This window comes from Salvelinus alpinus, chromosome 1 (genome assembly GCF_045679555.1).
Source record: "Salvelinus alpinus chromosome 1, SLU_Salpinus.1, whole genome shotgun sequence".
Taxonomy (NCBI): Eukaryota; Metazoa; Chordata; class Actinopteri; order Salmoniformes; family Salmonidae; genus Salvelinus; species Salvelinus alpinus.
Window position 1 is genome coordinate 85,270,002 of NC_092086.1, and position 24,683 is coordinate 85,294,684.

Below are 24,683 nucleotides of genomic sequence, written 5' to 3' on the forward strand. Positions count from 1 at the left end.
ACTACTGAGACTAGTCTTAATAACTAACCACAGATAGCAATGCACAACCTTCCCAAACATGTTACAGTCAAAGGACATTCTGAGAGCGAGGGATTTTTTAAGAGTGTATTTTCCCATAAGGAAGGGGGAAAACCTCCCACGTACTCAGTCTCTAATACTCACTCTCTCATTCTCTCGCTGTCCCTCTTTCTCAGACAGTTAAACCAACCGACCCACGTCAAAGTAGTCCACCACAACAAAACCCAACTATTGCACACAAGAGACCAGACAACATTAAGAGTGAGTCACATGTTGGGGAAAAGTCTGAGCTGAATGCATTGCTCCATGGCTTCTGGTACTGTATGTTTCTGTGAGGGTCCATAAGAGCAAACAAGTCCATATATGCTTATGGAATAACTTTACAGCGAGGTGAGGGTTGTCCCTCTCTCCTTACCTGCACCTGGCCCTTGCCCATGATGATGTCCACGATCTCATTGTCATCCTTGTTGAGCTTGGTCTTGTCGTAGCATTTCTCGTAGCACAGGATCCGCAGGCACTGAGAACCTTCCAGCTCGATCTCAAATTCCTATTGGACAACAGACAGGAAGGACATGAGAATAGGGTTCAATTTCCTATCGGTCCAAATAACAGACCGAATGATGGAGTATTGGATATTGAGTTCAACGCCCTGTTGACAGCATGACTAACCGACTGAAATACGATCTGAACATTGGAGCTCTGACGAGTGTTGGTCTCTCACCTCGTTCCACTGTGGTTCAGTGGTGTCTCTGAAGACGCGGGTCTTGGCTTTGCTGACAAAGTAGCCGTAGGAGTCCACCTCCAGGGTACAGTACAGATCTGAACAGGACACAGGAGTCAGAAATCACAATGAGTGAATCTAAAATAATCAGCACTTATAACACAATAATAGCAAGACTGACAGTAAATGGATAGACATTTTAATATGATCGTTCCACAATTGTGTAGAGCTAGATCATGTCTGTATCAGTGGTCACTGACAATTAGTTTCTCAAGCCCTTACCACCTAATGGTAGAGGCCTGTATTACTTCTCAAGCCCTTACCACCTAATGGTAGAGGCATGTATTACTTTTCAAGCCCTTACCACCTAATGGTAGAGGCCTGTATTACTTCTCAAGCCCTTACCACCTAATGGTAGAGGCCTGTATTACTTCTCAAGCCCTTACCACCTAATGGTAGAGGCCTGTATTACTTCTCAAGCCCTTACCACCTAATGGTAGAGGCCTGTATTACTTCTCAAGCCCTTACCACCTAATGGTAGAGGTCTGTATTACTTCTCAAGCCCTTACCACCTAATGGTAGAGGCCTGTATTAATGATAGAATGAATAAAGGTACACACACACACACACACACACACACACACACACACACACACACACACACACACACACACACACACACACACACACACACACACACAAGTCCTCAGGGCCAGGTATTCCCCTCAGCTCAGCAGAGCATCAGCTAGGCTAATGTACTCATGTTTATGCTAATGCACTAGTCTCTATAGGCCATTTATCCAGATATCCATTACAATGTCTCCCCTGCACTGGTCTAAGAGACCAAGCCAGAGGCCTCTCTCTCCAGCCCCGCTAGTCCCTGGGGTCTCGACTGCTCTCTGACAGCATGATGGATGGTTACCCACCCTGACCCGTGAACACACAGTCACATCACCCACGCACAGAACTAGAGACAGTGTTTACACTGTAGTACATAGTCACACATGGCGTAGCAATATGAAAACAATAGCATGACCCATGTCTGTCTGGGTTTAGCTCATAGACATATCAGAATCTGGATTAGGTTAGGCAGACTTGTGGACTCAAGTCACAAATTTGATGACTTGAGACTCGACTTGGAGCCTCAAGACTCGGGACTCGACTTTGACTCGAGATATATGACTTGAAATTATCTGGCCAGGTTTTGTAATGTTTTGTCACTCATTTTGTGGCACAGACACTACGTGGATTAATCTACACGCAGACAAAGACAGTAGCCGCAGAATCGCCCTTGCAAAAAAAAAATGCAACAGATTGGCTAGTGAAACGCGCACTCTGATTGGACCAGAAAACTGTCAATCAACACAGGTTGGGTGAGCTTGCGAACAGAATGTTGATTTGCTGTACAGCTATAAAATGCGCAAATGTCAAAATTTAGGGAGTGAGGCTTGCCATAATATATAAATATGCAGCTCCAAAAAGTGTTTGGTGATCAAGAATATTAACTGTTTACTTTGCAATGTCACCAGAAATGGGGCAATAATTACTAGCAGAGGCCAACTGGTCTTTTGGTATGTAACAATTGTAACAAACACTGCAATGCAGTGCCTTGCTGCGCCACTCGGGAGGTAAATATATATTCCATCTAATAATGCAATAACTGCTAGCGATGAATCATTCCATTACCTTACTGTTAATTGCAACACGTAGACATTTCTGTTTCATATTTGACAGGCCTACTACGATACATTTTCCTTTCATAGCCAACCATTTCTTACCCTGCTATGAGTGGGCGTGATGTTTATAGCGCACATGAACGTTCAAAAGACTCATGAGGTAGAAGTTCTGTTTATTTCATTAAATGTAAAGTTTCATTTGTTCATATTTCCTGGTCTATGTCGGAGATCCGTGTGTCTGTGTCCTATATCGCTGTCATTTTTGTTGTGCGTAATATACTCCGTGTGATAGAAATAGGCTACGTGGCCTGCGCTCCACGCTTTGGAGTCGTTGAATAAGATAAAATGATTGTTCCATGTATGCATGGTTGAAATATCATTACGTCTGATTAAGATCAATCAATATAACAATATATGTGGAATATGGTTGTAATTGCCAATTGGGTAAAGGTATGGTCTCGGGCCAAGTGTTTATATTATGTAGGGCTACCAGTTTGAGTTCTTGTTTGATAGATTCAATTTGGTTTCTCAAGGGGAAGCTGTACAGTCTTGCCCGCTACCAGTGTCTGTTCAGATAGGACAGGTTAAGCCTGATACAGAGGCTATTTCTTTTGGGCTATTGCCCATGTATATTTGGTTAATCGACTTGTATATTTTGTATGATATGGAGCTTTCACCATTGGATCACTGAGACCCGTAAATAAATCTACACTGAGCACGTCAACCTGCCTTGCCTTCTGCTGATTTCATGCTAGAAGGTCCATATTTTACAATTCCATAGGCTAATAAAAACATGTTGTAGACAAAATAATGAAAAGGGCTGTCCTGTAGCCTCGATAAACAGACAAAGATTTGTAGCTGATCAAGTCGTTGCAAGTATAGATTTTGTTTTTACTTGACTTGAGATTTGAATTGAAAACGTGTGACTCAACTCGACTTGCTCTTAGAATGCACAACTTGGAATTAACTCGAGTCTTTACCCGTTCTACATGGGACTCGACTTGAGACTCGGAACCTCTTGACTTGAGACTTGCTTGTGACTCAAGCAGAAGAAAGCAGAAGGATCCAGACTGGAGAGGAACGGCACGGAGGGGTGTAACTGATCATTTGGGGGGTGTTTTAAAAATGGAGTCACGCTTTAGTAATTAGACACATCCGCTACATGGGTGACTATCAGAGTGACCTGACAACCGATGGCTGAGGAGGAACACACTAACTACTGTCTGTATCAGTTAAATTCAAAGTCTTAGTCCCAAATGGAACCCTATTCCCTGTATAGAGCACTACATTTGACCAGAGCTCTATGGGCCCTGGTCAAAAGTAGGGAATAGGGTGTAATTTGGGATGCACTCAAAGTATGAGAAATTCAAGACTACTGGGAAATAAATAGTACTGTACATAATTGGACATAGGCCTAGTGTGCTGCTGCACTGAAGTGAGTTCACAGAGAGTTAGACAGGGTAGTTTATCACTGTTAATGCTCACAGAAATAGCATTTGGCTTCGTTAAGAGAAAAAATATATATCGGAAGCACAACTCCCTGCTGTGTCAGATTTACACCTCTGTCCAAAGCACCTTTCTGAAAGTTATGACTGTTCAGACTTAGTGTAAACCCAACACCACTAAGGGAAACATTCATACATCATACTCCTGGGCTACTTTTATCTCAAAGTTTATTTTCCCTTCAAATCTGAACTAGGTTTATAGGCCTGGACCTGAAATCCTACAACTAAAAACAGGGCCAGAAAGAACATATTTAGCCTTGTTTTAATGTGTGTTAGTAGTGTTGCCAAAGGAACCTTCAGAAATGTGACACGATGAAAATGAGAGCTGGCGGCTGGTGGTGATTGGTTGAATAAGCCCTGAGGGCTGTCATTTTATTGGGAGGCCTCTTCCTGCCCTCATGAATCTGGTGGTCAGTGAGGAGTCTTACCAGTCACACACACACACACAACACACACACACACAGAGGTTAATGGATACCATCCTGATTCTGTCCAGACGACCTGGAAGTTGACCCCTTCTCTTTGTTTGTGTGTGTGTGTGTGTGTGTGTGACCTCTTCCTAATCCTAGCCTGCAGATGTGTGTTCATTTGTAGGTGAAACAGTGGTCAGCAAAACCTGAGACTAAAACAGTCATTCTGAAGACTTAAAGCAACCATCTAAACTGGGTCTGAAAGAACAACACGACCTAGAGACAGGGAGGAGGGTTTGTCTGCTTTATGGTGTGTGTGTGGTGTGTGTGTGTGCGTGCCTGTCTCCCTGCCTGCCTCCCAAACACAGCTCCTGACTGTAACATGATGAATCTACTGCTTTATTTAGAACTTATTGGAAAAAAGTGGAATTCCAAGGAAGGAACATTATGAAGAAGGAAATTGTCTTATCAAATTATTTTTAATTGGATCCGGGATGATAACACTAACCGTTGCATGAGTAAAGGATGCAGGGAGGGCTGGATTACATTATGCATAGAGAGGCAGAGATGAGAAAATCTCTCCCCTACATAAAGTTCAAAACATGACATACACTGAGCGTACAAAACATTAGTAACGCCTTCCTAATATTGAGTTGCACCGACTTTTACCCTCAGAACAGCCTCAATTCGTCAGTGCATGGACTCTACAAGGTGTCGAAAGCGTTCCCATGTTGACTCCAATGCTTAAACACCTCTATTCTCGGTCAATGTTTTTGGAGGGACCAGTAGACTCTTAGCTACTTCCTCTGACCCACTTCTGAAACGTTGCCCTGAGCTGAAATGCATCTCTGCTTCCTATTGAAAGAAACTACGGGTGGCAGTGTTGATAAGATCGTTCTAATAGGACATGTTTGTACATAATGCAGTTTCTAAAAACAACCCTGGAGAGGGGGTGTATATCCCCTAACTCCAGTGTCCAATAGGAAGGACTGGAGGCAGCGTGTGCTGTAGTGTTACGAGCTATACATAGAATAGTACTGTATACAAGCAAATACACACACACACACAACACATACAGAATAACCAACACACAGGCACACACTTTTATGCAAGGGAGCAAATGGTTGACATACGGCTTGTACACACAATACGCTCGAAAGATAGAATCAGAGCAACACAAAATTGAAGGGCAGAGACCGGGGAAGCCGACAATAAAACTAAACACGTGAAATATCAGATCCACATACGGTCCACTCTAGTCTCTGTAATGTCCCTTCTCAAAGGAATTCCCCAAACAAACTAAGACAAACTAAGACAAACTAAGACATCTCTATCAGACTTGTGTTCCAAACAGCATCCTATTCCCTATATACAGGGAGTGGAACAGCTTCACCAATCCTTCTTTAACCTGTCTCCTCCCCTTCATCTACATGACTCATATGTATATACTGTACTCTATACCATCTACTGCATCTTGCCTATGCCGTTCTGTACCATCACTCATTCATATATCTTTATGTACATATTCTTTATCCCTTTACACTTGTGTGTATAAGAGCATATAGGACTGCTTTTTCTCTACCACATCACCGGATTCCTGACGCAAGCTCTGGACAATTACACCGTATCATCACAGCTAGCTAGCTGCAACCGAGTGGCTACTACTGGCTAACACCTCTGTCCCGAAGCAAGCACCAGTTAGCCTTGAGCTAGCCTCGAGCTAGGCCCATCTGCCGGCTAGCCGAAGAGGTCTACCAGCGAATTCTTGGGCTACAATACCTCTTTTGCCAATTGGACTGGACCTTTTTTTTTTTTTGCCGACACAGAGCCCTGCCAATCCATCACAACTGGTCTAAATCAGCTACAAGCTAATTTCGCCATTTTTTTGCCGCTGCTAGTAGCTTTTACCTTCTGCACAGACACCAGCCCTGTTATTAGCCTGGATATTACTCACCAATTTACCAGCATCGGACTGTCTCTCGACAACAACGCCGGATTCCTGCCGTAATCCCTGAGCCACTACTTCTGATCCTCACAGCTAGCTTGTAGCTAGCGCAGCTAGCGCCACTGCCACGAAGCTAGCACCAGTTAGCAAACACAATTCTACAATTCACAACCTCTCTTTCGCCATCGCCATCTGGCTTGGATTCTCTGTCGACACGACCACGTCTGAGCAGACCCCCTCCGTCTGAGCAGACCACCCCCCGGGCTACTAACTTTAAACGCCGCGTGCTAGCTTAGTGGAGGCCTCCCTGCTCCATCTACGGCTGCCCCCTGGACACTATGATCACTTGGCTACATAGCTGATGCATGCTTGACTGTCCATTAATTCACGGTACTCCATTCTGTTTATTTGTGTTTTATCTGTCGGCTCTGTGCTTTAACTCAGGATCTGTGTGTAGTTAATCCGACCCTCTCTGCCTAGTCGTCGCCATTTTTACCTGTTGTTGCTGTGTTAGACTAGCACCCTGTTATTGCTGCTGTTATCTTACCTGTTGTTTTAGCTAGCTCTCCCAATCAAGACCTGCAATCACTTTATGCCTTATTGTATGTCTCTCTCAAATATCAATATGCCTTGCATACTGTTGTTCAGGCTAGTTATCATTATCATTGTTTTGGTTTGCAATGGACCCTGTAGTTCCACTCTCCGTACCTCTGATACCTCCTTTGTCCCACCCCCCACACATGCGGTGACCTCACCCATTGAGACCAGCATGTCCAGAGATACAACCTCTCTTATCATCACCCAGTGCCTGGGCTTGCCTCCGCTGTACCCGCGCCCCACCATACCCCTGTCTGCACATTATGCCCAGAATCTATTCTACCACGCCCATAAATCTGCTCCTTTTATTCTTTGTCCCCAACGCTCTAGGCGACCAGTTTTGATAGCCTTTAGCCGCACCCTCATCCTACTACTCCTCTGTTCCTCGGGTGATGTGGAGGTAAACCCAGGCCCTGCATGTCCCCAGTCACCCTCATTTGTTGACTTCTGTGATCGAAAAAGCCTTGGCCTCATGCATGTCAACATCAGAAGCCTCCTCCCTAAGTTTGCCTTACTCACCGCTTTAGCACACTCTGCCAACCCTGATGTCCTTGCCGTGTCCGAATCCTGGCTTAGGAAGGCCACCAAAAATTCTGAGATTTCCATACCCAACTATAACACTTTCCGTCAAGATAGAACTGCCAAAGGGGGAGGAGTTGCAATCTACTGCAGAGATAGCCTGCAAAGTTCTGTCATACTTTCCAGGTCTATGCCCAAACAGTTCGAACTTCTAATTTTAAAAATTAATCTCTCCAGAAATAAGTCTCTCACTGTTGCCGCCTGCTACCGACCCCCCTCAGCTCCCAGCTGTGCCCTGGACACCATCTGTGAATTGATCGCTCCCCATCTAGCTTCAGAGTTTGTTCTGTTAGGTGACCTAAACTGGGATATGCTTAACACCCCGGCAGTCCTACAATCCAAGCTTGATGCCCTCAATCTCACACAAATCATCAAGGAACCCACCAGGTACAACCCTAAATCCGTAAACATGGGCACCCTAATAGACATTATCCTGACCACCCTGCCCTCCAAATACACCTCTGCTGTCTTCAATCAAGATCTCAGCGATCACTGCCTCATTGCCTGTATCCGCCACGGGTCCGCGGTCAAACGACCACCCCTCATCACTGTCAACCGCTCCCTAAAACACTTCTGCGAGCAGGCCTTTCTAATCGACCTGGCCCGGGTACCCTGGAAGGATATTGACCTCATCCCGTCAGTTGAGGATGCCTGGTCATTCTTTAAATGTTACTTCCTCACCATATTAGACAAGCATGCTCCGTTCCAAAAATGCTGAACCAAGAACAGATATAGCCCTTGGTTCACTCCAGACCTGACTGCCCTCGACCAGCACAAAAACATCCTGTGGCGAACTGCAATAGCATCGAAGAGCCCCCGCGATATGCAACTGTTCAGGGAAGTCAGGAACCAATACACACAGTCAGTCAGGAAAGCAAAGGCCAGCTTTTTCAAGCAGAAATTTGCATCCTGTAGCTCTAACTCCAAAAAGTTCTGGGATACTGTAAAGTCCATGGAGAACAAGAGCACCTCCTCCCAGCTGCCCACTGCACTGAGGCTAGGTAACACGGTCACCACCGATAAATCCGTGATAATCGAAGACTTCAACAAGCATTTCTCAATGGCTGGCCATGCCTTCCTCCTGGCGACTCCAACCTTGGCCAACAGCCCCGCCCCCCCCCGCTGCTACTCGCCCAAGCCTCCCCAGCTTCTCCTTTACCCAAATCCAGATAGCAGATGTTCTGAAAGAGCTGGAAAACCTGGACCCATACAAATCAGCTGGGCTTGACAATCTGGACCCCCTATTTCTGAAACTGTCCGCCGCCATTGTCGCACCCCCTATCACCAGCCTGTTCAACCTCTCCTTCGTATCATCTGAGATCCCCAAGGATTGGAAAGCTGCCGCGGTCATCCCCCTCTTCAAAGGGGGAGACACCCTGGACCCAAACTGTTACAGACCTATATCCATCCTGCCCTGCCTATCTAAGGTCTTCGAAAGCCAAGTCAACAAACAGATCACTGACCATCTCGAATCCCACCGTACCTTCTCCGCTGTGCAATCCGGTTTCCGAGCCGGTCATGGGTGCACCTCAGCCACGCTCAAGGTACTAAACGATATCATAACCGCCATCGATAAAAGACATTACTGTGCAGCCGTCTTCATCGACCTGGCCAAGGCTTTCGACTCTGTCAATCACCATATTCTTATCGGCAGACTCAGTAGCCTCGGTTTTTCTAATGACTGCCTTGCCTGGTTCACCAACTACTTTGCAGACAGAGTTCAGTGTGTCAAATCGGAGGGCATGTTGTCCGGTCCTCTGGCAGTCTCTATGGGGGTACCACAGGGTTCAATTCTCAGGCCGACTCTTTTCTCTGTATACATCAATGATGTTGCTCTTGCTGCGGGCGATTCCCTGATCCACCTCTACGCAGACGACACCATTCTATATACTTCCGGCCCTTCCTTGAACACTGTGCTATCTAACCTCCAAACGAGCTTCAATGCCATACAACACTCCTTCCGTGGCCTCCAACTGCTCTTAAACGCTAGTAAAACCAAATGCATGCTTTTCAACCGTTCGCTGCCTGCACCCGCACGCCCGACTAGCATCACCACCCTGGACGGTTCCGACCTAGAATATGTGGACATCTATAAGTACCTAGGTGTCTGGCTAGACTGCAAACTCTCCTTCCAGACTCATATCAAACATCTCCAATCCAAAATCAAAGCAAGAATCGGCTTTCTATTCCGCAACAAAGCCTCCTTCACTCACGCCGCCAAACTTACCCTAGTAAAACTGACTATCCTACCGATCCTCGACTTCGGCGATGTCATCTACAAAATAGCTTCCAATACTCTACTCAGCAAACTGGATGCAGTTTATCACAGTGCCATTCGTTTTGTTACTAAAGCACCTTATACGACCCACCACTGCGACCTGTATGCCCTAGTCGGCTGGCCCTCGCTACATGTTCGTCGTCAGACCCACTGGCTCCAGGTCATCTACAAGGCTATGCTAGGTAAAGTGCCGCCTTATCTCAGTTCACTGGTCACGATGGCTACACCCACCCGCAACACGCGCTCCAGCAGGTGTATCTCACTGATCATCCCTAAAGCCAAAACCTCATTTGGACGCCTTTCCTTCCAGTTCTCTGCTGCCTGCGACTGGAACGAATTGCAAAAATCTCTGAAGTTGGAGACTTTTATCTCCCTCAACAACTTTAAAAATCTGCTACCCGAGCAGCTAACCGATCGCTGCAGCTGTACATAGTCCATCTGTAAACTACCCACCCAATTTACCTACCTCACCCCCCATACTGCTTTTATTTATTTACTTTTCTGCTCTTTTGCACACCAGTATCTCTTCTTGCACATGATCATCTGATGATTTATCACTCTAGTGTTAATCTGCTAAATTGTAATTATTCGATTTATTGCCTACCTCATGCCTTTTGCACACATTGTATATAGATTCTCTTTTTTTCTACCATGTTATTGACTTGTTTATTGTTTACTCCATGTGTAACTCTGTGTTGTCTGTTCACACTGCTATGCTTTATCTTGGCCAGGTCGCAGTTGCAAATGAGAACTTGTTCTCAACTAGCCTACCTGGTTAAATAAAGGTGAAATAAAAAAAATAAAATAAAAATAAGGTAGTAGTTGTGAAATTGTTAGGTTAGATTACTTGTTGGTTATTACTGCATTGTCGGAACTAGAAGCACAAGCATTTCGCTACGCTCGCATTAACATCTGCTAACCATGTGTATGTGACAAATAAAATTGGATTTGATTTACACTAATTTAAGTGGACTTAACAGGTGACATCAAGAAGGGATCAGTCATGGGAAGAGCAGGTGTTTCTAATGTTTTGTACACTCAGTGTAGTGTACTACTTTTGACAAGTAGTGCTCTACATAGGGAATAAGGTGCCATTTGGGATGCAAACATAATTGTGTACTTTATAATGGGACGGAGGCAGATGACATCTCCCTGATTAACAGTGGTCTGGAGGGGTGTGGCCAGCATGACTGGTGGTGAGATATATTAGGGGAAATGTCATCCAAACTCCACAAGACCCCGGATAGATGAAACATCTACCAACTCGCTCTGAGATTTAACTCCACTCTCCCAACCATACTCCACACACTCCAAGTCAACTATACTCGATCATACTGTTGAACCAGGTTGTTGGGGTTCAGAGGTGACTTGGTCTCAAGTATGTAGGTGGCGTAACTGCATCATTATGCTAGCTATGACTAGCTACAATCCACTACATACACATAGGAGATGCTATGTACCCATGGAGGGGTGTTTAAACTAAAACAGGAACTCTTACATTTCAGAGGGCAGGATCCATCAGGACAATGCCGTGGTAACCATACTCCCCCAGCCCCTGCATATCAGAGGGGCATGCCAATGGTACGGTCCATGAGAAAATGGAGGGAAAAGTACAACCAAACCACTTCAACATGCTTCTTCTTCATTTTTAAACAATTCTGCCAGCTCTGCTCCGGTGAGGATCAAACAGGCTTTCAGTAGAAACAGCTTTCCATTTTTTCCCCCAATCCATTACACAATAAATCTCTCTGAAGCTTTCAGAAAGTACACTACAGTACAGGCTGCCATGGTATCTGAGGCATATTTCGTTGAGTCTTTTCTTTTCTGTTGTGGTGATATTTGAACCGGTGCTTCTTGTGTAACAAGGTAACAGGCAGTGGAGAGTGTTGAGTGGAGCGGCAGCTGTCTGGTACAGACATATCTGAGCCACTCTGGGGCTCTCTGACATCATATCCCCCTGATAACACATACAGGCAGTCATGGCTAGGGCCATCCCATGCACGCACCAGGTAGGGGGAGGCCAGGGCTGAGAGACAGAGGGGAGAGAGAGAAAACGAGATAGGGATGGAGAGAAGAGGCTTCTCCTGGCCTTCACTGTCTGTTTGTGTGTGTGTGTGTCCCTTGAGAGCTCGGCTGTGGCTGTGTAGGGACTACGCTGTTCCCGTTAGCTCTCTTTATGGAGTAGTTGTGTCCCTGACGGCCCCGAGCATCAAAGGAGCCACAGGAATGTGACTGTGGTCCAGAGCTGTTCCTCAGGGACTGGCCCTGTAGCTTTCTTTCTCTTTTTCTCTCTCTCCACCTCAATCTCTTCCTCCATCTCTCCCGTCCCCACATTTCCTCCTTTCTCTATATATTTTCTCTCTCCCCACCGCTCCCTCTCTCAATCGCTCTTCCCTCTTTCTCTCTCCCACTTTCTCTCATGCTCTCCCTATCCCTCTCTCTCTTTTACCAGGAGAACCCCGGCCACAAGTCAGTAAGAGCACGAGGTAGCAGTTGCACCGAACCACAGATTGTGGATCAGATAGCCCATTACTCCAAATCCTTAACCATGAGGGGGGTGAAATAATACCTGACCCTGTTTCAGTGGTAACTTCTACCTCTGCTGGGGGTCTATGTTGTGGTCTTGTAAAAGGCTTTACTGTGGAGAAGAAAACCAGTGTGCAGGGACAGACATGGTAACCATGAACCCTTTCTCCCTGTAACGTCTGTCCTCTTTGTTGGTTGTGGCACAAGATGTAAATGATATGCTCGAACCATCAAGAAGGGCTGAGTCAGAAGATGAACATCCTGGTGTCAGGCACACATACAATAGCTGAAAGATGCTGACGGACACGCGTGTGCATCCAGACACACACACACACACGCTGAACACAGTGCAGTACAAGCCCAGTATGAGAGAGAGAGACTTACTGGCTGACTCTTTGAAGCCTTTTGCAGAGTGGACGATCACATGGAGGAATCCATACAGGCCTGGGGTTTCCTCATCTGAAACACACAACGCAGTTAGTCACTGTCTGTCACACCCATTATCAGTGACCTGGATGTGACCTGGGACAATACATTCTCATAACCTCGAGTGTGCATCCCAAACGGTACCCTATTCCCTTTATAGTGCACTACTTTTCACCAGAGTCTGTAGGGGACCTCATAGCCGAGGGTACATCTCATTCGCAATGAACAGTGAAGTAGTATGTATTTCAGTGACAATGGTTGTGTGTGTGTTCATGTGCTTGTGTGAGGTATTCTTTCAGGTAGACTAACTGAAGCCCCATGTGGGAGCAGGAAGCAAAGAGGATGAAGAGGACTGGGTCCACACACACACACACACAGAGCTGTGGTAGATGGAGGAGCTCAGGTTTAATCACACATTCATTCATCTTAGTGTGTGACCTCTACACCAAGGCATCCCATACAGCTGTCCCACAACTCCCTAATTTCCCTGTGACATTAGCAGGAAAAACAGGAGGAATCATGTTGCCCCATAGTGTATGTATCTAAGCCTTAGACTTAAATATTCACAAGCATGTTCTTGGGTGGCCCTTGAAAACACACACCAGTCGACACACACAATCCAACACACTCACACACCTATGCTTCCCCTCTCTCTCTCTCTCTTGTCCCCTGGCCTCTGCATGATTATGTTGCAGAGGCCTGCGCGTTTCCTGGTAAATAAACAGGGGGTTGAAACTGGAGATGGCCTGTTTGGAGCTCCCTGCAGGCCCATCGGGTCATGCTCTGGACCACTACGGAGATGAGAGACTAACAACTGAGTACTGGAAAAACAATATGTCACGTGTATGTATGGTGCTATGGACTGTATATGTCCAGTCACAGACAGGTCATGCCACCAAGAGAGGGAGAAGCCAAGAGAAGATCTACTCCAGACTCTAACCTTTAGTTTCCCCCCTCCACTGCTCATTATCAGAGATGCTATTCTGTCTGGATCTTAACCACAACAAAAATACTCAAAGAAGATGGTAGTAATGACATGTCAATGTGTATTCCTATAACCCTCTAATGGTTAAGGTTAGGACCAGAGTTAGAGTAATCTGATCCTAGATCTGTAGCTAGTTTCTTCTACCTGGTCACTATAATGGCCTGTGTCAGACAGAGCGATGGTAACGAGGGGATCACATTTCTCCTCCAGCTGGTTTGATTTGAGCCCCTCTGCTACTCCATCTAATAATGTCAATGCATGGTGTGTGTCTGTTGTGGGTGTTGAATGTATGTCAAATGCCAATGAGCTGACCTGGAGCCTTTGTTTTTGCCATACTGTACTATAAAGTGACTACCGATGAGAAAGAATGTAAACCTGTGCTTTGCTTAACCATGTTTCAGATCCCCTCTAAACTGGAGAGAAAACAAAAGTGTTTGATGTGAGTATAAAGGGAGTTGCTTTGACAAGCTCACTGTAAACAAATCAGGAAGTCTGTGCCAGCCAGGAGCAGTACTTCAGGTCACCACAAGGGGGAGCACTGTACCATCAAAATACACAGTGTATAAAACATTAGGAACATGCTCTTTCCATGACAGACTGACCAGGTGAATCCAGATGAAAGCTATGATCCCTTATTGATGTCACCTGTTAAATCCACTTCAATTAGTGTAGATAAAGGGAGGAGACAGGTTTTTTAAGCCTTGAGACAATAGAGATAAGGATTGTGTGTGTGTGCCGTTCAGAGGGAGAATAGGCAAGACAAAAGATTTAAGTGCCTTTGAACGTGCAACAGTTTCCCATGTGTATCAAGAATGCTCCGCCACCCAAAGGACATCCAGCCAACTTGACACAACTGTGGGAAACATTGGAGTCAGCATCCCTGTGGAACGCTTTCGACTGTTCTGAGGGCAAAAGGGGATACAACTCAATATTAGAAAGGTGTTCCTAATGTTTTGTACACTCAGTGTATATCACTGTCTGTAATCATGGGTTTACAATGCTGTGGCCAGACTCAGATAATCATAATGTGACTTGCAAATATTGTGGCCAATTTAGATGTATACTACAGTACATGATATCCAATTTACTAAACCAAGTCTAGCAGAAATCTAGCAAGATGACAATGTATCATTCAGAGTAAGCAAAAGTACAGGAGGAGAAACCCCCTTGCCTTGCAAGAAAACATGTTTGTCTTTTGATGAAGATATTATATCTCTAAGGAAGCTACCATGAACACCATGACTGTGGGATTTGTGGTGCATAGTGGGATCCCATGTGGCTCAGTTGGTAGAGCATGGCGCTTCCAACGGCAGGGTTGTGGGTTCGATTCCCACGGGGGACCAGTACAAAAAAGTACACAAAAATTGTCCTCTTACTACTGTGTCGCTCTTAGAGCGTCTGCTTAATGATGTAAATGTAAAAAAGTTCTGTTTATGAAGACTTCATGAATGCGTTCTTGTTTGTTTAATGTGTTTTGTGCAGCGGTATAACAGTGTTGTGTATGAGTGTGTGTCTCCCAGCAATTTCCTGTCCCCCAGTGCATCCTGGGAGCTCAAAGTGGGCCTCCCAGCTGGCTTTAATGTCACCCCAATCCAAACATCCCATCTGAACCCTGCTGCAACACACACATGCCATGACACAGATTATCACTAGATGAGAAACACTATGTAACCTAGATTCCTTACCAAACCATTTCTATTTTTGTGCTGAGAAAATAGGAGATATGTTTGTGGCTTTTAACTGAAAACAGAGGGGAAAGGAAGGAGAGGTGAATGTGTGTGTACTACCGTCTTTATTACTGGTGACAGGGATGTTGTGGACGGTTCGGAGTTTGAAGCAGGAGCTGGTGAGGACCTGCAGCTCTACAGAGCTCAACTGACACGTCTGCAGATCTGAAGACCCAGAAACACACCATTAATAAACCTGAACATACAGCCAGGCCATAGGTTCTTTAATGTGCATTTGCATTGAAGGCATTGAATCCATGGCATCAGCCTGTCTGCTCACTCTCGTGACTCATCCTGTACCTTTCCTCTGTAGTTTCTGGATGCTCTCCCTCCACTCCGACCTCTCATAGTCTGAAGACAGGAGGAACAGGTAGCTCTGAGGACAAAACAGGGGGAAATCACATTTTATAGGACAACAGCTCCCTCCTGTGGTGGGAAAGTAAATCATAATAAAAATAATAATAAATGTATTGGGTTTATTTAGCGCTTTACATAGTAAGGGGAAAATCACCTCATCCACCACCAATGTGTTGCACCCACCTGGGAGATGTATGGCAACAATTTTGGTGCCAGAACACCCACCACACATCAGCTAGCATGGTGGAGGGGTGAGGAGTGATATACAGTGCATTCGGGAAGTATTCAGTCCTCTGGACTTTTTCCACATTTTGTTATGTTACAGCCTCATTCTAAAATTGATAAAAATTGTTTTGTTTTTCAATCTACACACAATACCCCATAATGACGAAGCAAAAACAGTTTAGACATTTTTGCTAATTAATTATAAAGAAATAAAAAATGTTAATATTTCATTAACACAAGTATTCAGACCCTTTCCTTTCTTGAAGCACCTTTGGCAGTGATTACAGCCTCAAGTCTTCTTGAGTATGATGCTACAAGCTTGGCACACCTGTATTTGGGGAGTTACTGCCATTCTTCTCTGCAGATCCTCTCTGTCAAGTTGGATGAGGAGCGTCGCTGCACAGCTATTTTCAGGTCTCTCCAGAGATGTTCGATCAGGTTCAAGTCCGGGCTCTCAAGGACACAGACTTTTCCCGAAGCCACTCACGCGTTGTCTTGGCTGGGTGCTTAGGGTCATTGTCCTGTTGGAAGGTGAACCTTCGCCCCAGTCTGAGGTCCTGAATGCTCTGGAGCAGGTTTTCATTACGGATCTCTCAGTACTTTACTCTGTTCATCTTTCCCTCGAACCTGACTAGTCTCCCAGTCCCTGCCGCTGAAAAACATCACCACAGCATGATGCTGCCACCACCATGCTTCACCATAGGGATGGTGCCAGGTTTCCTCCAGACGTGACACTTGTCATTCAGGCCAAAAAGTTCAATCTTGGTTTCATTAGACCAGGGAATCTTGTTTCTCATGGTCTGAGAGTCCTTTAGCTGCCTTTTGGCAAACTTTAAGCGGGCTGTCATGTGCATTTTACTGAGGAGTGGCTTCTGTCTGGCCACTCTACCATAAAGGCCTGATTGGTGGAGTGCTGCAGAGATGGTTGTCCTTCTGGAAGGTTCTCCCATCTACACAGAGGAACTCTGGAGCACCATCAGAGTGACCATCGGGTTCTTGGTCACCTCCCTGACCAAGGCCCTTCTCCCACGATTGCTCAGTTTGGCCGGGCGGACAGCTTTACGAAGAGTCTTGGTGGTTCCAAACTTCTTCCATTTAAGAATGATGGAGGCCACAGTGTTCTTGGGGACCTTCAATGCTGCAGAAATGTTTTGGTACCCTTTGCCAGATCTGTGCCTTGACACAATCCTGTCTCTGAGATTTCCGGACAATTCATTAGACCTCGTGGCTTGGTTTTTGCTCTGACATGCATTGTCAACTGTGGGACCTTATATAGACAGGTGTGTGCCTTTCCAAATCATGTCCAATCAATTGAATTTACCACAGTTGGACTCCAAACAAGTTGTAGAAACATCTCAAGGATGATCAATGGAAACAGGATGCAACGGAGCTCAATTTTGATTCTCATTGCAAAGGGTCTGAATACATAAGATGTTTAAAAAATTTTATACATTTGCAAATATTTCTAAAAACCTGTTTTCTCTTTGTCATTATGAGGTATTGTGTTTAGATTGATGAGGGAAAAAAACTATCTAATGCATTCTAGAATAAGGCTGTAACGTAACAAAATGTGGAAAAAGTCAAGGGGTCTGAATACTTCCCGAATGCACTGTATGCCAATTAGGAATGAGGGGGATGATTAGGTGGCCATGATGGAATGGGGACAGGTTGGGAATTTAACCAGAACACTGGGGTTAACACCCCTACTCATCAAATCAAAGTTTATTTGTCACGTGCGCCAAATACAACAGGTGTAGACCTTATAGTGAAATGCTTACTTACAGGCTCTAACCAACAGTGCGAAAAAAGGTATGGGTGTGTGTGTGTGTGTGTGTGTAGGTAAGTAAAGAAATAAAACAACAGTAAAAAGACATTTGAAAATAAGAGTAGCAAGGCTATATACAGACACCGGTTAGTCAGGCTTATTGAGGTAGTATGTACATGTAGGTATGGTTAAAGTGACTATGCATATATGATGAACAGAGAGTAGCAGCAGCGTATAAAGAGGGGTTGGGGGGGGGCACACAATGCAAATAGTCCGGGTAGCCATTTGATTACCTGTTCAGGAGTCTTATGGCTTGGGGGTAAAAACTGTTGAGAAGCCTTTTTGTCCTAGACTTGGCACTCCGGTACCGCTTGCCATGCGGTAGTAGAGAGAACAGTCTATGACTGGGGTGGCTGGGGTCTTTGACAATTTTAGGGCCTTCCTCTGACACCGCCTGGTGTAGAGGTCCTGGATGGCAGGCAGCTTTGCCCCAGTGATGTACTGGGCCGTACGCACTACCCTTTGTAGTGCCTTGCGGTCGGAGGCCGAGCAATTGCCGTACCAGGCAGTGATGCAACCGGGCAGGATGCTCTCGATGTTGCAGCTGTAGAACCTTTTGAGGATCTCAGGACCCATGCAAAATCTTTTTAGTTTCCTGAGGGGGAATAGGCTTTGCATGCCCTCTTCACGACTGTCTTGGTGTGTTTGTACCATTCTAGTTTGTTGTTGATGTGGACACCAAGGAATTTGAGGCTCTCAACCTGCTCCACTACAGCCCCGTCGATGAGAATGGGGACATGCTCGGTGCTCCTTTTCCTGTAGTCTACAATCATCTCCTTAATCTTGGTTATATTGAGGGATAGGTTGTTATTCTGGCACCACCCGGGCCAGGTCTCTGACCTCCTCCCTATAGGCTGTCTCGACATTGTCGGTGATCAGGCCTACCACTGTTGTGTCGTCTGCAAACTTAATGATGGTGTTGGAGTCGTGCCTGGCCATGCAGTCGTGGGTGAACAGGGAGTACAGGAGGGGACTGAGCACGCACCCCTGGGGAGCTCCAGTGTTGAGGATCAGTGTGGCAGATGTGTTGCTACCTACCCTCACCACCTGGGGGCGGCCCATCAGGAAGTCCAGGATCCAGTTGCAGAGGGAAGTGTTTAGTCCCAGGTTCCTTAGCTTAGTGATGAGCTTTGAGGGTGTACTATGGTGTTGAACGCTGAGCTGTAGTCAATGAATAGCATTCTCACATAGGTGCTCCTTTTGTCCAAATGGGAAATGGCAGTGTGGAGTGCAATAGAGATTGCATCATCTGTGGATCTGTTTGGGCGGTATGCAAATTGGAGTGGGTCTAGGGTTTCTGGGATAATGGTGTTGATGTGAGCCATTACTAGCCTTTCAAAGCACTTCATGGCTACGGATGTGAGTGCTACGGGTCTGTAGTCATTTAGGCAGGTTGCCTTTGTGTTCTTGGGCACAGGGACTAGGGACTATGGTGGTCTGCTTGAAACATGTTGGTATTACAGACTCAATCAGGGACATGTTGAAAAAGTCAGTGAAGACACCTGCCAGTTGGTCAGCACATGCCCGGAGCACACGTCCTGGTAATCCGTCTGGCCCCGCAGCCTTGTGTATGTTGACCGGAACAGCTGATTAGGTTAGGATGAAGACTGGGGGTTGGGTAATCTGATTCTAGATCTGTGGTTAGCAACTATGTCCATGACTGCAATGTTGATATAATGATACTACCCGTCAGGACACCTGTTTAACGTCTCTACCGAAAGACAGCACCCTGTGCAGGGCAATGTCTCCTTCACTTCCCTGGGGTATTGGGATCTCCTTAGACCAGAGTGAAGAGTGCCCCCTACTGGCCCTTCAACACTACTTCAGCAGCATTTGGTCTCCCATCCAAGAACGACCCTGCTTAGTTTCAGAGGCAAGCCAGCAGTGCGATGCAGGGTGGTATCAGTATCAGTATATCAACATTGCAGTCATGGACATAGTTGCTAACCACAGATCTAGAATCAGATTACCCAACCCCCAGTCTTCATCCTAACCATTGGAGGACGACAATAGATCTGATCCCAGGCCAGTGGTTATGCAGTTGCAGCTTACCTTGCCATGTTTGTTGTGTATGCGGAAAGGGATGGTGGGAGAGTGTAACAGCAGCCAGGACTCCTGCTCGTTCATCTTCTTCCTCAGACGCTCCACATTACGACTCTGGCCCTTCAGTGCTTTCTACACAAACAGAAAAAAACAGGGCACGCGGTATGTTAACATACAGTTTGTTATACTGCAGGGATATTCAACTGCCGGCCTGCGAGCAAGATCTGGCCCATTTATTAATTTAGACAGGCCCTTTGATCAATTCTGAACATTAATAAAAGATACGCAACAAAAATCCCAACCAAAAACCTGACATTCAGTGTCAAAATGATAAGCATTAATGTGGTTGTCTAATGTGTGGTTGTCTATTGTGTGCTTGTCTATTGTGTGCTTGTCTATTGTGTGCTTGTCTATTGTGTGCTTGTCTATTGTGTGCTTGTCTATTGTGTGCTTGTCTAGCAGTTTTCTTGCGCCTGTGTTGCATGTTTATTGTTTTTTGTTCATATGAATTTGGCTCTAGCGTTTGAACGGTTTAAGCTAAAAAATATTATGACCCCATTCCTGAAAGCTACGACTCTCAGGAATACTACGTGCCTTTGTTTTTCCTCTCCAAAACTATGAAATAACACATTTGGAATAATGTAGTAACCCAGAAAGTATTAAACAAATCAAAATATTTATATTTGAGATTCTTAAAAGTAGCCACCCTTTGCCTTGATGACAGCTTTGCACACTTGGCATTTCAATTAACAGGTGTGCGTTTGAACAATCAATTATGTTGTGACAAGGTAGTGTTGCTATACAGAATATATTTACTTGGTAAAAGACCAAGTCCATATTATGGCAAGTACAGCTCAAATAAGCAAAGAGAAATGACAGTCCATCATTACTTTAAGACATGAAGGTCAATCAATGCGAAAAATTTCAAGAACATTCAAAGTTTCTTCAAGTGCAGTCGCAAAAACCGTCAAGCGCTATGATTAAACTGGCTCTCATGAGGACCGCCACAGGAAAGGAAGACCCAGAGTTACCTCTGCTGTAGAGGATACGTTCATTAGAGTTACCAGCCTCAGAAATCGGCAATTAACTGCACCTCAGATTGCAGCAAAAAGAAATGCTTCACAGAGTTCAAGTAAGACACATCAACATCAACTGTTCAGAGGAGACTGCGTGAATCAGGCCTTCATCGTTGAATTGCTGCAAAGAAACTACTGCTAAAGGACAACAATAATAAGAAGAGACTTGCTTGGGCCAAGAAACACAAGCAATGGACATTAGACAGTGGAAATCTCTGCTTTGGTCTGATGGGTCCAAATTTGAGATTTTTGGTTCCAACAGCCGTGTCTTTGTGAGACGCAGAGTAGGTGAACGGATGATCTCCATATGTGTGGTTCCCACTGTGAAACATGGATGAGGAAGTGTGATGGTGTGGGCCTGCTTTGCTGGTGACACTGTCAGTGATTTATTTATAATTCAAGGCACACTTAACCAGCATGGCTACCACAGCATTCTGCAGCGATATGCCATCCCATCTGGTTTGCGCTTAGTGGGACTATCATTTGTTTTCAACAGGACAATGACCCAAAACACACCTCCAGGCTGTGTAAGGGCTATTTGACCAAGGAGAGTGAGGGAGTGCTGCATCAGATGACCTGGCCTCCACAATCACCTGACCTCAACCCAACAGATGGTTTGGGATGAGTTGGACCGCAGAGTGAAGGAAAAGCAGCTAACAAGTGCTCAGCATATGTGGGAACTCCTTCAAGACTGTTGGAAAAGCATTCCAGGTGACTACCTCATAAAGCTGGGTGAGAGAATGCCAAGAGTGTGCAAAGCTGTCAATAAGGCAAAGGGTGACTACTTTGAAGAATCAAACATCTAAAATAGACTTTGATTGTTTAACACCTTTTTAGTTACTTCATGATTCTATATGTGATATTTCATACTTTTGATGTCTTCACTATGTCATGACTTGCCCTCATGGGCTGAGGATCAAAGATGCCAGCCAGGCAAAGGTTTGAACAACCCCTCTCATGGCAGGCCAGTTACATGACTGGTCGTAAATACCGGGCAGATTTTCTCTTCCTGGCCATGCAGTATTGAGAGAGAGAACCTCCATGGAACAAAGGAGTCCTCCCGCCAAAACTCAAACATCCGAAAGTGGAGAATGAAACAATATTCCTAATATAAAGAATGTGTGAAATGTTTTGAGGGGGGGACTTAAAGAACCATCATGTCGAATTTGTTACGAATTTGTGATGTTACTAAGTCCACTAGGGACTTTACATTGCATCATGTTAGTACTCAGTGTATAATCTATCCTGTGTGTGTGTTAATGTATTTCTGTGTGATTTTTTTATTAGTTAGTAAATAAATAATTAAGCCAATTTGTTTAAGCTGATTCATCATGAAGACTTGGGTTTGTGTAGATTCAAAGGATATTACGACGTTCAGAATGAGACTGAAATAGGAGCAAATGATTGATGGATGAAGGATAGTATATCGAGATATTCTGATATTTGAGTTAATTCGGGAAACGGTAACTCATAAAAATAACTTTTCCCGTGGTGCCCCAGATTACTACTTAATTAATTGTTATATGATTGATTTAATTGCATAATAATTGAATGTGGTATGTAATTATTCGATGAATAGCCGTCATCGCATTAATGGTAGCAACGTCACGACAACTATTATTATTAATGTAGAAAATAATAAAAATAAAGAAAAACCCTGGAATGAGTAGGTGTGTACAAACTTTTGACTGGTACCGTATTTTTGTATTATTTATTGAGATGCTTAGTTTTCAGATAATAAAAAAAAAAGACCTAATTACTTTGAAGAAGCTTTTGATAGTAACAAAAAAAATATGGTGAGTGAGCGTTTAATGATTATCACATTTTTGGGTTGCACCTCAACTCAAGTTGGTTGAGCGCCCTCCACTTCTTTTATAATTACTTTTTGCAACATTTCATGAAAAGTGCTTTATTGGTGTGTGTGCGTTGCTTTTTTTATACAGTTCTTCCAAAGAATAATTGCATGTGGAAAATGACCCACATCCCATGTAATTTACTTTTTTTTTTTTTATTCTGGCCCTTGTAAGAATATAGTTTAAAAGCCCTGTTATACTGGTGTCACAACAAAATCCAACACACTGTACAATCAACTAAACCTGAATTGTATCGTGTGTGTTTGACCATGAATAATTATTTAGTATTCCTGAGACATTTGTAAACAGGGGAAATGACAGCTACATTTTGTTCACTAGAATTTACAGTGTGATGCTTGATAACTATTCCAAGGAATTTCTACGTCCTTGCTGTCCAGAATCTCCCTTCCTACACACCCTCCTCCAACCCATCCCTTGCCAGGAAGTAGAGTCAGGCCATGCCGTGGCTGTAATCAGTTCAATCAGCCTTTTCCGGCTCTGATTAGGGCAGTCAGTCAGTCTGCCCCTACTGTATGACCCACTGTAGCAGTCTGGTATCAACCTGGAAGCACAGGGCCTGTATTCATAAACCTCTAGGAGTAATAGTGCTGATTTATTATCGATCCTGATTATTTATGCCTAGTCACTTTTACCTGTACATATTACCTCAACTACCTCATACCCCTGCACATTGACTTGGTTCTGGTACTCCTTGTATATAGCCTTCCTTATTTCCTTATTTTTCAAAATGTTGCTTACTTTTGAACTCTGCTTACTTTTTAACTCTGCTGTATTCAGAGCATGTGACAAATACAATTTTATTTGGTTGATTAAATTGATTAAACTCGCACTATGCTCTCCAAAACCTCCTAAACGGGTATTTACTATGGAAAGAATCACTGGATGTTGAAATAAATACAGTCCTGTATAGTAACCATTAGAATAAGTAGAGGTTGCTGCTGGATGCTGGTGGATGAAAGAAAAGAAGCAGCGTGCAGCTAAAGCCAAGGATGTAAATCAATTGTAAACCTATGCCGTTTCTAGGTTACTGGACTCCCAAGGCTTTCCACAGTCAAATGACAACAAAGGGCTGACATAAATAAGTCTATTGTGTTGAAGAGGTAAAGAGTTGAAGGGAAACTGGACAAGGTGATCTCCGGGAACACAGTCATCCTCTAAGGACCTGTGTTTATATGACAGCTACAAGTAGATGGCTATCGCTGTTCCACTGTACTCAAGTTCATCAGAATTAACAAAGTTCCCACGGGATAGCTTGAGTGTAGGCCAACTGTTTGTGAGTGTAGATACAGTGAGGGGGTGTATTGTGTATATGCATATGGGTGTACTATATAAGTGATTCACACACTGACGTGCTGACTCTGTCCAGATGACCTGGAAGTTGACCCCTTCTCTTTGTGTGTGTGTGTGTGTGTGTGTGTGTGTGTGTGTGTGTGTGTGTGTGTGTGTGTGTGTGTGTGTCACAGATCTCTAGTCTACAGTCGACCAGTCTAAGAGTGGAAGCGATGACAGGAACTGTTCCAATAACAACAACAGTAGTGATAAAGCCAGAAGAACCCAGCCTAATCACCCAGGCAGGCAGGCTGGTTCTAGCCTCTGATAGAGAGAGAGAGTAAAACAAACACAGACCATAAGGCTCCAGGGAGGGAGAGACACACCCAGGGAAACCAGCCCAGAATGGGGCGGCCAGGCTGGGCAGGACACTCTTCCTCCAGTGCCTTAATGGCCAGCTGACCATGACCTGGCCTGACACTGAGTGGGAGGCAAAGGAAGGGCCGCATCACCACTATTTTGGCTCAATTTACAACTATTGGGTTTAGTTTGAGTCTAAAACAAAGCAGTACTGGATACAACATCAAAAGAAAATCTGTTCTTTTAGACTTACCTGCCTAA

At 44.7% G+C, this 24,683-nt stretch overlaps 1 protein-coding gene and 1 non-coding gene across 8 annotated transcripts in view; one reads left to right on the plus strand and one right to left on the minus strand.

Moving 5' to 3' along the window:
* LOC139532320 (active breakpoint cluster region-related protein-like) overlaps positions 1-24,683 on the minus strand; it is a 218,784-nt gene that overhangs the window by 59,839 nt on the left and 134,262 nt on the right. For all 7 annotated transcript variants that reach the window (XM_071329793.1, XM_071329784.1, XM_071329800.1 and 4 more), the window contains 6 exons: positions 19,853-19,975; positions 15,694-15,769; positions 15,454-15,558; positions 12,640-12,714; positions 740-837; positions 434-565 (listed from right to left, as the gene is read on the minus strand). In XM_071329793.1, the coding sequence (XP_071185894.1) occupies positions 434-565; positions 740-837; positions 12,640-12,714; positions 15,454-15,558; positions 15,694-15,769; positions 19,853-19,975 (609 nt within the window). The remainder of the gene's footprint in view (positions 1-433; positions 566-739; positions 838-12,639; positions 12,715-15,453; positions 15,559-15,693; positions 15,770-19,852; positions 19,976-24,683) is intronic.
* On the plus strand, positions 14,933-15,009 carry trnag-ucc (transfer RNA glycine (anticodon UCC)). Its single transcript has one exon. It is a non-coding gene; the product is annotated as a tRNA-Gly (tRNA).